The sequence below is a fragment of the Sesamum indicum genome, unplaced genomic scaffold, assembly GCF_000512975.1.
Source record: "Sesamum indicum cultivar Zhongzhi No. 13 unplaced genomic scaffold, S_indicum_v1.0 scaffold00218, whole genome shotgun sequence".
In the NCBI taxonomy this organism is placed as follows: domain Eukaryota; kingdom Viridiplantae; phylum Streptophyta; class Magnoliopsida; order Lamiales; family Pedaliaceae; genus Sesamum; species Sesamum indicum.
The window spans coordinates 66,561-83,897 of NW_011628112.1; the positions used below are offsets into that span (position 1 = coordinate 66,561).

General features: G+C 31.0%; 1 protein-coding gene across 1 annotated transcript; it reads left to right on the forward strand.

The window, feature by feature from the left end:
- The first annotated feature begins 13,688 nt into the window (after positions 1 to 13,688).
- LOC105179826 lies at positions 13,689 to 14,243 on the forward strand. The gene has a single exon (XM_011103468.1). The coding sequence runs from the start codon at positions 13,689 to 13,691 to the stop codon at positions 14,241 to 14,243; it is 555 nt and encodes a 184-aa protein (XP_011101770.1).
- The last annotated feature ends 3,094 nt before the right edge of the window (positions 14,244 to 17,337 follow it).

A 17,337-nucleotide genomic window follows, 5' to 3' on the forward strand; every position in this document is an offset into this window, starting at 1 on the left:
ACTCTCCTTCACTAATAACTGTACTCAATCTGGCTGATTCCTCCATTCTGAGTAGTCTCGGTCCCCGTGGGAATGTGACACTGAGCGGTCCGAGATAATGCCACGGGTCCTGCAAAAATATCAAACACAACAAGGTGATCTATCTCAAGTAGTCCCCACACTTTTACATTCTCTTTATACAAACAAAACGTGATTTGCATTCAAACTGACAACGAGGAGAAAACTACGTGCTGGCCCGACCTGACAGAATATAGCTTTAGGACCTAGTTTTCGACAAGTAGACACCTCAAAGTCTATTCCTGAATAAAAATGTCAGCAAAGGAATGAGTTTGTCACTCAGTAAGTAAATAACCAGCCCTATCTACATATGTATATCAAATATAGCGCCAAACAAGATAAGTAGGACCCATGCATAGAATATAGTCAATTTAATTCTAACATAATCAGTTTTATTACACCATACAGCTATTTCACAATAAGACAATCATAAACTTTTCTTTTTCATAGTTTGCTTACCAGAAGATGATATCGTATTTTTTCCGTCAACTCAATCTAACCATTATATAAATTCAAGTGAAATCCCCTTCACAGCCGCTCATCAATCTTATTTCGCATCATTGCTCTTTATCGCATCATAGCTTTTTTCATATCGCATCAAAACTCTTTTCATTCATTTCTTTCTCATTCCATGTACACAATATCGTCAATCAAATTAAATCATTCACCACTCACATATTTTCATATGAATCAACGTCAGCATGAATCACAAATTTATATAACAACAATACCACAAATAAAGAAAACATATATAGATAATACTAATTATTTATTATCTCGCCCTTACAACGCTTTTATCTACTCAATCGATAATTGTCAGTCTTTTCACCTTATCCCATATCCTATAATGATTTATACCACATACAATTAATATATCGAAAATATCATAATTTTTTTAAATATAATATTAAATATTATTTACACAATTCCTAATAATTCTTTAATATTTCATTTCTATCGAAATATAAATCGTCGTTCTAGTTCTTCTTAATAACTAGACACTCTAGGCTTCATAAAAATATTTATAACTTATCAAGTAATTCATAGGAATTCATTTAAGCAAACCCCTTGTATATTTATAATTATCATTTTTAATAACATTCCTAAATTAGGTTACATTAAAAACCTTATTTTTCCTCTTTAATAACATAATATTTCTTTAATATAATTTCTGAAATATTTCTATGAATTTTCTATCAATTTCTCGCTATTATATAATTTAATTAAACAATAATACATAGAATTGCATATTTGGTTAATAATTTCGATGAAATTGTATAAATTAGCTATAGTAATATTCAAATCTAATAAATTTAATGATGTAATCAACCAACGATATAATTTTTATATCCGATTTGATATTCAATACGACATTATTTTAAATAGCTAAATTCATAAAATATTTCAGTTAAATAATACATCGCTCATATAATCAATATTTAATAAATCAACTAATTAAATAATATAATTATATAAATTAATATAAATTAAAATTACAATTTTGATACCTCTGTTTCTTTTTCTTTTTCGGCCAAAGAATTGCAATTTTCACAATTGTGTTGTGTTGTGTGTTGTGCAGTGCGTGTTGTATGTGTGTGTGGGTGTATAAAAGAAAAGAGAAATATATATATTATTTACTAAAATATAGATATATTATTATTATTATTATTATTTTATTTGTTTAATTAGACTTTTTCCCAAATAGCCATTACGTCCTTCCTAATTTTCTTAATTAATATAAGTTATCCCCAAATATTATAATGAACTCCAATTTAATCCATTCAAATTTTATTATTTTTCAATTATGACCTATAATTTATTTACTAATCACTAAGTTTCATAAAGATTTATCAATTACTCCTATATTTGGGGTGTCACAAGTAACATTTGCTTCAAGCAATGCTACTGATTTTCAGGAAGCGGTTTGGAACCAGTAGGTCGGTTTCAAACAAAATTTGATTATGCAACAAGCAGGCATGAAATCAAATCTGAATAGGTATTGCACCCACATTCCCGGTACTGTTGCTAAAGTACAAGGTTGGATGCATGAAAAGTAGAAATTATTTTTTTCAACATTTGTTCATCCGTCACATCTTCTCCACATAACCTCAATTTTGATACAATTCGAAACATCTCAAAATTATATTCGGTCGGAATATGCTAAGGGTATGTCTTTTTGGGTTTTCAAAAAGGGAATTTGTTTGACTAAACAAAATAAATAAAATAAAATAAATTATGTGCCACAAAGAGAGTTCTGGCTACCTATTGAAACTTTGACTAATTGGTGCATTAATAGTCATATCCAAGTTGGCTTTCTGGTATTATGAATGATTTTTTATTTGTTGTTGATCACATGTAGATAAATGACCGCTATGAATTTCCTCTTGAACTTGATCTGGATAGAGATTGTAAATGTTGCCGGAGAAAATATTCCTCACACATGCTTCTTCTTTAATTTGGATTTTGGCTCCCATTGGTGTGGACCAAAATTGTAAAAAAATTGAAAGCGATAGGACCTATTTTCCAAGGCTAGAAAGAGAAAGAACTAAAATGCCAAAATCCAAAATATAGGACAGAAATTTTGTTCCAGCAAAAATTGACCATTGGGATTATTTTCTTATTCAAATTGCAACATCTCTAAATTTTCTTATTCTTCACACTTGCAAAACTTTAGGTTACATTTTCATTCTGACTATTTTTATTCTTCGCAGTGTTTTGGTCCATAGTGGTGTTGTGCACGGCGGACACTATTATGCTTTCATAAGGCCAACTCTATCCAACCAGTGGTATTGAGTTAGTTATGGGATTTAATCCATAAAAGAGTGCATATCTATATTTGTAAATGTTCTTTAGCTTTGTATTGTTTGAGAAGCTTAAACTTAACTATCTTCATTTGACACACTATGTTTTTACTAGGCCATTGACTAATACTTTAGGAAAAAATTGATTTCACGTCCATGAAATTTTATAAAACACATCCACTTTAGGGGATGAAATCAAAGAATTCTATGCCTACTTTTGGAGGCAATATAAAAAATAATAGAATTTTTTTTTATTTATATATGTCCACTTCAGGAGACATTAAAATATATAGAATATAATTACTCATATTGTATTATTAAACAATCAAGATAAAAGTAACTATGATATTATAGAGGTAAACAAATACGAATAAAAATTATACTAGAAAAATCAATATTTACCTTGATTAAGCGTAACGTCGTGCTGATAATATATTATAAACTTAGAGAAATTTTAAGTTTATTGGCATATCACTCCTAATAGAATATAAAGATAACATATTCTTCCAAATCACTTTCTTATTCTCTCAAAACTTATTTTACAAATGAAATACATGATGGTATAGACCACCAAAATTGTGGTTTACAAAATACACCATAACTATTATATTTACAAAGCATCATGGGGGATATAAAAGGGTATAATATATGGGCATTATAAGGAATATAAAGAGGTGTATGCATTCATATATACATGTATATATAATATAAATTTATTTTTTAAATTATAATTATTTGTATAGAACTAATACAAATAACCTCAAATGTAAAAAAATTCAAATTAAAAATAATAATATTAACTTACATATAAAATTAGAAAGTTAATTTATCCACTCATCTTTATTTCTATTAAAAATTAAACATAAATTTATTTGACTTTTACACTTTCTTTTTAAAAGAAATTTTATGGCCATATTTTTTCCCTAGCAGTTAATTTAGTAGCAATTATGTTTTTATAATCATCTAAATAATTTATGAATTTAACATTAACAATGATATTATGTTTTTGTGTTTATGAAGATAAACTATTCGAATAAAATGATGTTAATCCAATTCTTTAAAATACAAAATTTTATTTACTATATGTATGTGGGAATACCGCAACACAATTAATGCATTAAAAAAAATGATAAATAGCAATTTATCCCCTTATGATATTAAAAATGAGCACATTACCTTCCTATAAAAAAAATTTAGCAATTTATTCCCTTGTACTTTTTAACATGAAACAATTTACCTCCTTATATAGGGAGTAAATTGCTCCATTTTTAAAAATTATAGAGGAATAAATTGTTATATTTTAAAAAATATAGGGAGATAAATCGCTATTTATTTTTTCATAAGCGGATAATTTGCTCATTTGCGATACCACATGGGGTTGCTTGCATTTTTCCCATAAAAAAAATAATCAGTAACTAACCACTTAATAATTATGAAATAATATCAACTAATATCTACAATATAAATAGGGAGATATATATTAGCATATTTGGCCACAATCATAGGAGATCTAGAAGGCAGCTCAAGGAAATAGCTAGGTGACCGTTAAATTTAAACTTTAATTCGTTATAAAATGACAAAAAAAAGGAACAACTAATTTATCCACCTATTTTCTTATTTTCTAAGGTCAACATTTTATATTCTAACCCTAACAAAAGATGAAATAGTGTAAATAGAGAATTTTTGAAGGTAATAATACAAATGTAATATGTCTATATTAGAATGTAAGTGATTTTAATAACTTATTGGATCATACAAATGTTCTGATTGTTCGACTAAACAAAATAAATTCTCTAAGATTTCTGTTTACAAACCAATCAATTCAACAAAATTATTATTTTTTTTCTTTGAGGGAAAGTATCATAATAATATTAATTAAGAAACAATCAAATGGTGTTGGGGAATGAGCCACTAAACTTATTTGTTCTAGCAACAATCAAGCACAAAGAGGAAGCAAACTAAGTGACCAAATTTCAGTAATTGAAGGACCAAATGCGGAACCATTAATCAGAGAGGTTCTTGGATTCGGTTGAACAGTCTCCTTCTAAAGTGATTCTCCGCTAACTTGATACCTACCTTCTCGACCCGCCAAGACTTCAGCGTGTTCAAGGGCGACCATCTTCTGCACACTGTGTCAGACTCAAGCAACAGAAGTGGTCGTTCTGTCACGAGCAATGACTCCAAGTCCTGCCTCTCGCCCTTTGTCAAATAATTCGCTTTAATATAGTTTGGATCGTTTTCCTCTAGCATCATGGTGAATTTGCATGAGGCCTGCAGCATAATTTCAGTAAAATGGATCTCATTTTCATCCCTTTTTTTAAAAACCCTTTGTAAAATGGTTTCAATATGCTTGTGGAATGAGATATCACCCTCATTGGAGAGGGCCCAAACTTGGCAAGCAAATGGAAATTAATGCACTAGAGCATTCGCTATATCCTCCGAAGGATTATGCACCGCTGGAAGGTGGATGAAAAATCTGGAATTCTACGCGCCAAATTGCCTCCAGTGGGGAGAACGTTATAACATGCGTTCCAAGCAAACAATTGGAGTTTGCTACAAACCGGGAAAACTCCACATGAAGGTTGAGACGTGGACATGCTGAATGACTAGCCAAGTTAGAAATAAGCTCGCAGCCGAGAGGGAAAGGGGTTTATGTGAACCAGAATACAATTTGACACCACAATTCAATATAAAATCCAATTTCATTTATTAATCGAAGCATATTGTCATTTAACAAGAAAACCTATTAAAAAGAAATCATAAACAGACAACGGTCTCCCTATTCATTTCTAGCCTAATGGCTTTTTGTTAAAACAAAATCATTATATATATATATATATGTCTAAAAATTGATAATTTTATAGTAAATAGAAAAAGTATGTAATTCAGCATTTATGTTTTTATATTAGTAAGTAGAAGTAAAACAGACATTTTTATATTAGTAAGTAGAAGTAAAACAGACATTATATATGTCAAAAATTAGGGAAAAGTATTATTTTAGTAGGATAAGTATGACTAATTTTAATTTTAGTCCGATGACTATGTCCATTGTTGTTTAGGTCCAGTAACTTACAAAATTGCTTACGTTTCGTCCTCTGGCAGATTTTCAGACGATTTACCCCTATTGAGTGCATATGGATTAAAACTGTCTTTCAAAAGTTGCATAGGGGTAAAATTGTCTAAAAATCTGCCAAATGACTAAAAGTAAGCAATTTCGTAAGTTACTGGACCTAAACAAAAATGGATATAGTTATCGGACTAAAATTAAAATTAGGCATATTTAGCGGACTAAAATAATACTTTTTCCCAAAAATTAATTGCCCATTACATTTTGATTTCGGAATGAGAGGTGCAAGAGAGGCAAATTGTCTTATTTTAATTTAAAAGTTTAGGAAGACGGGTTGCTCTTTCATTTTGTTTAGTCAGGGTTTCTGCCCATTATATTTTTATGGGAGAAAATTATATTTAACCTAAAAAATTATACAATAAATGATAATTATAGTAAATAAACTAACAGTGGGTACAATACGATGATTGTGTAATAAAAAAACAATAATTATGTGTTTGTTTAAAACCAAATAGTAAGTACATACTTTTTTATTATAAACCTCAATAAATAAACTCACATTAATTAATAGTACTCGAAACACACTCGATATATATTCATAATAATGATATATATATATATATAATTTTATATACTTGTGAATAAATAAGTATATTTAGGATATTTTTATAAATAAATATTTTGTCACCAAAATTAATTACTATTAAGGGTCACATCTTTAATAAATAGTATAGATAAATAAACTACAACTGAAAGTCCGTAACAAAATTAAAATCATGTTACATATACAGTAGGTGGAGGACTCACCTGGAGCTCTAATCCTGAAGAACTACTAGAAGCTTTAATTTTTATTTCCTCTGGGGGCCATTATTCTTCGTATCGGCTTTCTTGCGATCAACTTTTTCTTGTACCTGAAGTTATTTATTACTTCCAACTCATTATTAATGTTTAAAAATCAAATATGGTTGACATTGGGTCTGACCAATTGGATCGAATTAAAAATACTGACAAACTCAAATCATACTATATAAATTAGAGTGACTTCTGCCGTTGTTGCTTTAGAGAGGCAGCAGTAGTTGACTCTTTTCTGAACTAACAAAGATAGCAACCGCTGCCTCAGTATAAAATAAATACAAGTACAAGAATGTCAGGAGAAAAAGTTTGGGGAAAAGTGGAAAGAATGAGAAGAAAAATCCAACTTGTTTTGAAATTTCTTTTACATGGATCAGATATAGCCGAACCAAATAATCGCAAAACAAGTGTGATTGATCACTTTTCTTGAATGGTACATCAATCATATAGTAAATGTATTGCACTTATAACCAAACAAAAAAAAATTTCTTGTTTTGGCATCTTTTCCTTTAGTTTGAGTTTTTGCATTTCTTAAAAAAATAATAGTTAAGTTGACCAGTTTGCGCTAGTACACACGACAGTCTGATTTTGATCGGTCCATCCCGATTTTGACTGTAATGATTTTAATATGAACCCCTACTCGTTCAAGGATCGACTGCTGATCGAATCGGCCGGTTTAAATGTGGGTCTCCTAATGTTTCTTATTAATTAAGTACAAAATATGAATAATATTTCATCAGATCTAAAATAAATATTCTTTTAGAATGTTAAAAATGAAATTCTATTTTTAGAATTTAAAATTTTATATAAATTGTATATTTCACATTAGTACCTCTCATTTATACTATTATAATATTAAATAAAACTCGTTAAAACATTTTATGACTTTTTGTTATGTTTAATTACAATGGTTAAAAAGTAAAAAGTCATAACGAGTTTAACATTGGTTCACAGCTATTAACCGTTTTTTTGTAAACGAGATCAAAATATTAGTTACAACTAAAAATCATTACAAATAATTTAGTCAGTAAAACCATGACAAAAGCTAATTAACCATAGTTAAAACTTTATTTTTCACATCGATTTTTGGTTGATCATGTAAATAGTATCTATTAGCCATAATTTCTAGAGTTAATTATACTTTGACCTCTTTTAAAAGTATAAAATTAAGCTTTCTCCCTAAAGAGTTTCAAAATTACATTTACACCCCTCTGAAAATTTGTTATTAATACCTGATCCACTTTTGTTAGAATTTGGACAAAAAATACTGATGTTAGCAAAAAGTATTACATAAATATTTTTAACTTTACCCCTCATTTAACATTCCCTTGTAATAATTTTATACTTATAAGGAAAAAATATATTGATATTAACCCCACTCCACATATATATATATATGTATATTATATTTATCATTTTATAAGTATAAAAATATATATGAAAATATTAAATAACAGGCAAAATTAAAAATTTATGTAATTTCTTTTGTTTGTGATAGTACTTTTCGTCCTAACTCTAACAGAAGGACGCCATGTGAAAAGAAAGAATTTTTAGAGGAGGTGTAAGTATAACTTCAAAGTATTTTTGAGAAAAAGTGTAATATTACATTTTCAAAGGAAGTCTAAGTATAATTAACTCTATTTTTCTTTTCAAAACTTTTCTTATGACAATTGAAAACTTTTAAAAGTATAAAAAACCTAAACGTGTCCAGAGTGTGTTCAACATCATGCTTTTTATTTTATTTTTTATTTTGGACATAGGGATGCTGTGGTTCGAGTCGTGTCAGTGTCCACTATTGTACATAGCGGATAATCTACTAAAGGGGTGATTTCAGACGTTTATTTTAAGTATTTACTAGCTTATTATTGAAAAGAGTATTTTTGTTTTTACAGTTTATATTTTTGAACTACATAAACTAAATTGGATGTAAGCCAGAAATGATAAACAATTTAGTACCAACTTGTGCAGATTGTTTGTCAAATTGTATGCATTAAATTATGTTTTGAAACACTCTAACAAACTTACAATTTTCTCTATAATACAATAAAATAGAAGTTATTGAAAACAACCCTTTAACTAAAAAGTTTAGGATGAAATTACTAAAAATTGAATAGATGGTCATAATAATTTAACTACTTTGGATGAATAGAAATTAATATTTTGTACCTTTTAAAATAAATAATTATGTATATTTTTTAAGTTCAATTTGGTTAAGAATTCATATGTAAGACATGCTTATTTAATATCTTGATATTTTTTATGTTGCATATTTAAAATTTATGAGAAATTGAAATGTATCTTAAATATATACGTATTATATAGAACCATGTCTGATTTGAGTCGCAGATTGTCAGTTACCTCGCATTCTCAGAAAGGTTCAGGACCTGAGAAAAGACAGCATATCGTTATGCTTACTAGGAGGTCCCTAACTACGATCCTCCGATATCTAAGTCAGTGAAGATATTCCAGATAGAGGAAACGATCTTAATGCGAACTCAAAGCGATCTAATCTGGATTTTTAGTGTAAAAAATGTACTGAAGACGGTGTATTTATAATGTCTAGGTGGGTCCACTTGCCTGTCCAAAGATCCATTTGCGTTATGCCACGTGTCGTCATCCTAACTCACGTGATGTCACGTGAATCGACAGCCTCCAGTAGCGGGTCTTTTAGGTCGAGTTGAAGGTCCCAACCCATGAAGGGGCACGGATCTTCGGGTTATACCTGTAAATAATGCCTGGTTTTAGGGCATTTTCATCATTTTTAATTGTAATTCTCTTAATCCCCATCATTACTCCCCCACTTCTTCTTAGTGTGTGAAAACCAATAAGAGAAGTTGAACAATCATTTAATCTAAGCCCTTGGATCTATCTGTCATCCTTCTCATCCGACCGTCCATTTTGGCATGCCTTTCCATATTCCACTGGCTATAAATACACTATCATTTGACTTGTTCTTACCCTTTCCTTGCCGCGACCTGCTAATATTTCACTCACCTATCTCCAGGTGTCTTTCGCGATCTCCTTTCCCTATTTTATTACGTCTTCTAATTCTAATTCGAGCTCGGTGGCTAGCTCCAACTTCAATTCTTCTGGGTGGACCACGACCTCGCACCAGCCCCATCGCTCATAAAGGTCCTTCCATTGTTCCTCTAATTAGGGTAGAAAACAACCTAAAGATTGTAGATACAAATACCTTAGAACAATGTGTAGCTATGATATCTAAGGATCCACGGGCAGGTATTGTAAGTTCTTTAAACATGTCCAGCAATGTGATTAAGGAGAAGTATTACATTCCCAATGATTTTGAGATAATTCTTCTGTGTTCTTTAGACAGAATGCATTGCCCTCCTAAGGGTTTTTGCCCACTTTCAATTGTTCATCTCAAAGCGGGCCTTTGCTTTCCTACTTGAAAGTTCCTTGGTCTGACTTTGTTGTTGTAGCTTTACATCATGAGACTTTTGTAGTGTAAGATTTTTGCAAATGCTCTATCCTTTGTTTCTTCAATTATTGCGAGGTCGGAATGTATTGCTTGACGATTGCCTTCAAGTTCATATTGCGCGACCCTCACCATTTCTTCTCCAATTTATGCAATTATCAAACTAGGCAAAATGGCGTTTCTCCAGTCGCAGTCCTTGGCGTAGTCCTGTATGCTTATAACACCCATGTAACTATTCGCACCTTCTAAGTTGTTTTAAGGTGTTGCAACAAAATTCTATTCATGACCTCTGTCTGCCAATTCGCCTGCGGATTTTCTTTTGCCGTGAATTTGTGTTGGATCTTCAATTCCTTGCACTATTCCATTATTTTCTTGCCTTGAAATTGAGTTTCATTGTCCATGATCAACACTCTAGATATTCCGAATCTAACGTTTAACCATGATATAAATAGTCTATCACAGCCATGCAACGGTTGTTGGCTGTAGTTTTTGTGAGGGTAACTAAAATTTTTTTCATGGCTAAAAACCATAACAAATATTTTTATTATAGCTTTTACCTATAGCAAATAATTTTTTCATAATGAAAAAGCTAATTTTTGCATCAATTGCATCTAACTGTGGTTAATAATAATTATTTACTGTAGTTTTTAATTATAGTCATTAAAATTGTAGCTAATAATAATTTATTTTTAATGATGTTTCATGTTTACGTAAAAAAAAAAAAAGAAGAATACTTACAATAAAACATCTGAATTCATTTGTCACACAACCTCGTTTGTTTTGTTTTCATTCTCAATTTATAGTTTAGTATTTTAAATTAGTTTTTATTTTGTATTGGATTTTGTATGATGTATGAAAATATTGTTTCAATTTATATTATTGTAAAAGAATTTTAATGTGAAAAGATATGAACAATGAAAATGTGTTTGGAGAAGAATCTGTCGTCAAAGTCTTTTTACCAAAGTACATGAAATAATACTTGGATTATGATATTTAATGATAATTTTTTATATAAATAGACGTGATAATTTTCTTTTAAAGTTTTATCCTAGGCGACGTCACTCACTTATTGACCCACTGTCATTGCCCGGATCCAAGCAGATAGGCGATGGCGAACACCGTCGCCCAGGCTGGCGGCGACATGTGACGGCCAACAACGAGATGGAGGTGAGGCGGCAAAAAAATCAAAAGGAGAAAAGACATACTAAATAATTTATATTAAATATTATAATTTTTAAAATTGAACACAATTTTTTGATATTTTGATGTTTAAGTAATATAACCTATGAATAAATATATTATTAATTAGAAGATAAAACAAAATAATGATATAAGATTTAATTGAGAGTTTAGAAAAAATATTTTGTGAATAATATGAATTAATCTACCCTTATCTTATATCATAACAATCTATTAAGAAATTAAGTACAAATCCAGTGAAATATAAGATGAACCAATGTAGGAAAGTTTAGCAATGAGAATATATGCAACACTATCGAGCTGATTACTAACTTTTAATAAGGACATATTTTCTTGTTCTTCAAGAACAATGTCATTTGTATAATTTACGCACTTTAATTTTTTTCAATATATTTTGCATCACTATAAGACTTAGGCTAGACATTATCCCAAATATATCCCCAAATCAAATAGGCTGTAAGGTCATGTTTGTGCAGGCTTCAAGAATATCACCTCGTGAAAAATGCAGTATTTGTTTTCTATTATATATAAGAGTGCATACACCTCTTCATATTCATTTTTAATACCCATTATGTTATACACCCTTTTGTATCCTCCATTATAATTTGTAATTAAAATAGTTATGATGCATTTTGTAACCACAATTTTGGTGGTCCATAAATACCACCATGTATTTCATTTGTAAAGTGATTTTTTGAGTGAATAAGAAAGTTGGTTGGAGAAATACATATATTATTTCTTTATATTCTATTAAGAGTGATAGGCCAATAAACTTAAAATTTCTCTAAGTTTATAACACGTTATCAGCAAGACGTTACGTTACGATCGATTAAGGTAAAATGTTAATTTTATTAGTATAACTTTTATTCTTTGTTCGTTTACATCTGCAATATCATAGTTACTTTTATTCTTGAATATTTCATAATAAAATATGAGTAATTATATTATATATTTCAATGTCTCCTGAAGTAGACATATATCTATATATATATTTATATATATAAATTCTTGATTTCATCCCCTGAAGTGGATGTGATATTGCCTCCAGATGTAGGCATATAATTCTTGATTTTATCCCCTGAAGTGGATGTGATATTGCCTCCAAAAGCAGGCATATAATTCTTGATTTTATCCCCTGAAGTAGATATGTTCTATAGAATTTCATTGCTTCCTAAAGTAAGTAATGAGTTAAAATCATCTCCAGTAGTAGGTGAAATATTTTGTACCAATTATGTGCAATATCATCCCTGAAGCGATGATAAGTATATGTTTAATTTCTCACCACCTGAAGTGTTTTGAGATAATGGCTTGATCAAGAAGCCCGATGCTTCTTCGTTTATTTATTTGATTTGTGATAATTTTTTCGGTAACATAGTATAGCTATTGTTATATGACTAACTTGAAGTTAATTTTATTAACTTTGCCCACATAACATAGTTTTATATGCCCATGTATGTATTTTGCATGTTTTGCTAATATATTTATGTGCAACAAAATTTATTTGTTAAGAAAATGATTTTGGCATGAATACCATTTAATTGCTATTTGTAACATTATAAGATTTAAGCCAAACTCAAATATATTTAATTCCATGTATGCATGCGATAATAATTCATACTAATTACATGGTAACTTATACGTAACTTAATGTTAGTAATGTTTCATGTCATTTTTACTTTATATCATGTGTAATACATATTATTTTACTTTTATGTATATGTTGAATATTATGCTAAAGTGCATATTAACTTGTTGTAGCTTAATGGCCAATCTCACAAAATTGATTTCGTTGCTCTTGACGTTTCTGGAAAAAACTACCTATCATGGATTCTTGATGCCGAATTACATTTGGCAAGTAGCAAACTGGGAGAAACAATAAAAGAAAATACTATTGCTTCTGAACAAGACTGTGCTAAAGCAATAATTTTACTTCGTCATCATCTCCATGAGAGCCTGAAGTCTCAATATTTAACAGTCAAAAGTCCTTTTCAACTCTAGAAGAGTTTAAAGGATCAATTTGACCATCAAAAGACTGTAATCTTAGCACATGCAAGATATGAGTGGATACAATTGCGACATCAAGATTTCAAAACGATTGCTGAATATAATTCTGAAATATTTCGAATTGTACCAAAGTTGAGGTTATGTGGAGAAGATGTGACGGATGAACAAATATTGAAAAAAACATTTTTCTACTTTTCATGCATCCAACCTTGTACTCCAGTAGCAGTACAGGGAACGTGGGTTTAAAACCTATTCAGAGTTGATTTCATGCATGCTTATTGCAGAAGAAAATAATCAGCTTTTGATGAATAACCATCACACCCGACCCACTGGTTCCAAGCCACTTCCTGAAATTTCAGCGGTATTGCCTGAAGCAAATGCTACTTCTTCACGAAAGGCGCGTGGTCGTTACCATTGCTCACCACAGGGCCATTCTTATGGTCGTGGTCGTGGTCGTGGTCGTGGTCGCAGTAACGGTCGTGGTAATACATGGATTAATCTCAATATTCAGAAAAACAATGGGAACAAGGCAAAGAATCAACAAGAGAAAACTACAAATGAAGATCTTTGCTACAGATGTCGGATGTCTGGGCATTGGTCCTGTACCTATCGTACGGCACAACATCTGGTCAAATTATACCAGGCTTCTGTAAAAGCGAAGGGTAAAGAAGTTGAGACTAATCTTGTTGAGGCTGGAATCTCAGACAATACCCACATGGATGCGTCAGATTTTTTTCAATTTTTTGAAAATGATAACAAAAATCTCGCAGAGCTGCCCTTACAGTTTGGTGAAATTATTGAGGATTTCGACATGCTTGTTGATTAGATTTATCCCAAATGTTATTAGTATGTTTTCAGTATTTAGTTATGTTTACTTTTATTTGTAGGGTATTTCTTTTTATCTAGTAATGCTTTTATATTTTATGAATGAAGTTTTTCTTTTACTTATTATATGTCTATTTCATTTATATAGAATAGATTTTGAAAATGATAACAAAAATCTCGCAGAGCTGCCCTTACAGTTTGGTGAAATTATTGAGGATTTCGACATGCTTGTTGATTAGATTTATCCCAAATGTTATTAGTATGTTTTCAGTATTTAGTTATGTTTACTTTTATTTGTAGGGTATTTCTTTTTATCTAGTAATGCTTTTATATTTTATGAATGAAGTTTTTCTTTTACTTATTATATGTCTATTTCATTTATATAGAATAGATCAAGCCATTACAAATCTCAATGACGAGGAACATTGTCTTATTCATAGTGCCACTACGCATACAATTTTGAGAAAGAAGAAATTTTTCTCAAGTTTATTAATGATAAGAACAAATGTGAGTACTATTTCAGGAGTTAGTAATCTTATTAAAAGCTCCGGAAGAGCTACTATCTTGTTACCTGAAGGAACAAGATTACATATCAATAATGCCTTATATTCTAGTAAATCACAAAGGAACTTATTGAGTTTCAAGGATTTTCGACAAAATGGTTTTCATATTGAAAACATGAATGAAAATGGTATCGAATATCTATACCTTACAACATATAAACCTAGCCAGAAGCAAGTTTTAGAAAGAATGAGAACATATACTTCTGGCTTATATGGCACATTGATAAACTCTGTTGAAACACATAGTATCACTAACCCGAAGTTAGTTGATCAAAGTATTTTTACTTTGTGGCATGATAGACTTGGCCACCCAGGTAAAACAATGATGTATAGGATCATTGAAAATTCACGTGGACACCACTAGGACCTGAAGTTCCTTGTTAAAAGTGATTCTATATGTTCGGCTTGTTCTCTTGGAAAATTAATTACAAAGCCATCTATGACAAAAGTGAATGTAAAATCTCCTATGTTTCTTGAACGAATTCAAGGAGACATATGCGGGCCAATAACACCGTCATGTTGGCCATTTAAATACTTTATGGTGTTGATTGACGCATCAACACGTTGGTCACATGTAAGCTTGTTGTCAATACGAAATATTGCTTTTGCAAGACTGTTAGCCCAAATTATTAAATTGAGAGCTCATTTTTCTGATTATCCTATTAAAAGGATAAGGTTAGATAATGCGGGAGAATTTACTTCTAAATCCTTCAATGATTATTGTCAATCAATTGGGATAGTTGTGGAGAATCCAGTTGCTCACGTACATACTCAAAACGGCCTGGCAGAGTCGTTATTTAAGCGGTTACAATTAATGGCTAGACCCTTATTGATGAGGTCAAAATTGCCTTCATCGGCATGGGGGCATGCAATTTTTCATGCAGCGGCTCTAATTCATCTTAGACCTACCGCTTACCATAAATTTCCTTCATTACAATTGGTCTCCGGAAGAGAACCAAATATATCTCATTTAAAGGTTTTTGGTTGTACGGTGTATGTCCCGATACCCCCTCCTCAACGAACTAAAATGGGGCCACAACGGAGACTGAGAATTTATGTTGGTTTTCAGTCTCCCTCAATTATTAAGTACCTTGAACCAATGACCGATGATCAATTCACTGCTAGGTACTTGGATTGTCAATTTAATGAGATAGTATTCTCGGCATTAGGGGGAGTAGAGAAGGAGATAAAAAGGAAGGATATTGTATGGAATGCAACATCTATATCTTTTATGGATCCACGGACAAATAATAGTGAACTTGAAGTTCCGGATCGTACATTTGCAAAGTGTTGCAAATAGGCTACCAGAAGCATTCATAGATACCAAAAATATCACAAAATCATATATTCCGGCTGAAAATGTTCCAGCTCGTTTAGAAGTCCGTGAAGCGATTCTAAATAAATCAAATGCATCTGAGTCACAAATACGGTGGAAGCATGGTAGACCACTTGGCTCTAAAGATGCAAATCCTCGAAAGAGAAAGGAACATATCGTCTCAATTAATCACGATGCTAATGTGACCACTAGTGTCTCAAAGGATAAAATCCCTGACGCTGTTTTATCTGATGACTCTAAAAGTAATGAGCAAGATCTCGAGGACAGTTACGAGATGTCTATTAATTATGCTCATAACAGTTTAGGTTGGTATCGAAAAGAAATTGAAATGAATGATATTTTTCCCTATTCTGTAGCCGTCCAAATCATGGATGAAAATGAAAATGATCCTCAAACTATGGAGGAAGGTAGACATCGAACTGATTGGAAAAGTTGGAAAAGGGCCATACAAGATGAGCTAGACTCGCTAAATAAGTGAGAAGTATTTGGACCAATAATTCCAACACCAAAAGATGTCAAACCTGTTAGCTATAAGTGGGTGTTTATACGCAAGAGAAATGAACGAAATGAAGTTGTAAGGTACAAAGCTAGACTTGTGGCCCAAGGCTTTACTCAAAAGCTCGAAATTGATTATACTGAAACATATTCACCTGTAGTGGATGCAACCATACTTAGATTTTTGAGCAGTTTATCAGTAATTGAACAGCTGCAAATGCAGCTTATGGATGTGGTAACTGCATATCTGTATGGGTTATTGGATACAGATATCTATATGAGAATCCCAGAAGGATTAAAAATTCCTGAAGCATTACAGTCAAAGTCTCGTCATATGTACTCCTCAAATTGAAAAGGTCCTTGTACGGACTTAAACAATCAGGACGTATGTGGTGCAATCGTCTTAGTGAAAACTTAATAAAGAAAGGATTTTACCATATTCAAATAAGTCCATGTTTATTCATAAGGAGGACAGAGTCGGGATTTGTAATCATAACTGTGTATGTTGATGATTTGAATATTATTGGATCTCCTGAAAAGTTTCGACAAGCAGCTGATTACTTAAAAAGTGAGTTTGAGATGAAAGATTTAGGCACTACAAAGTATTGTCTCGACCTGCAGTTCGAACATACTAAGGGTGGAATTTTCGTTCATCAATCGAACTATATAGAAAAAGTCCTTAAGCATTTTCATATGGACAA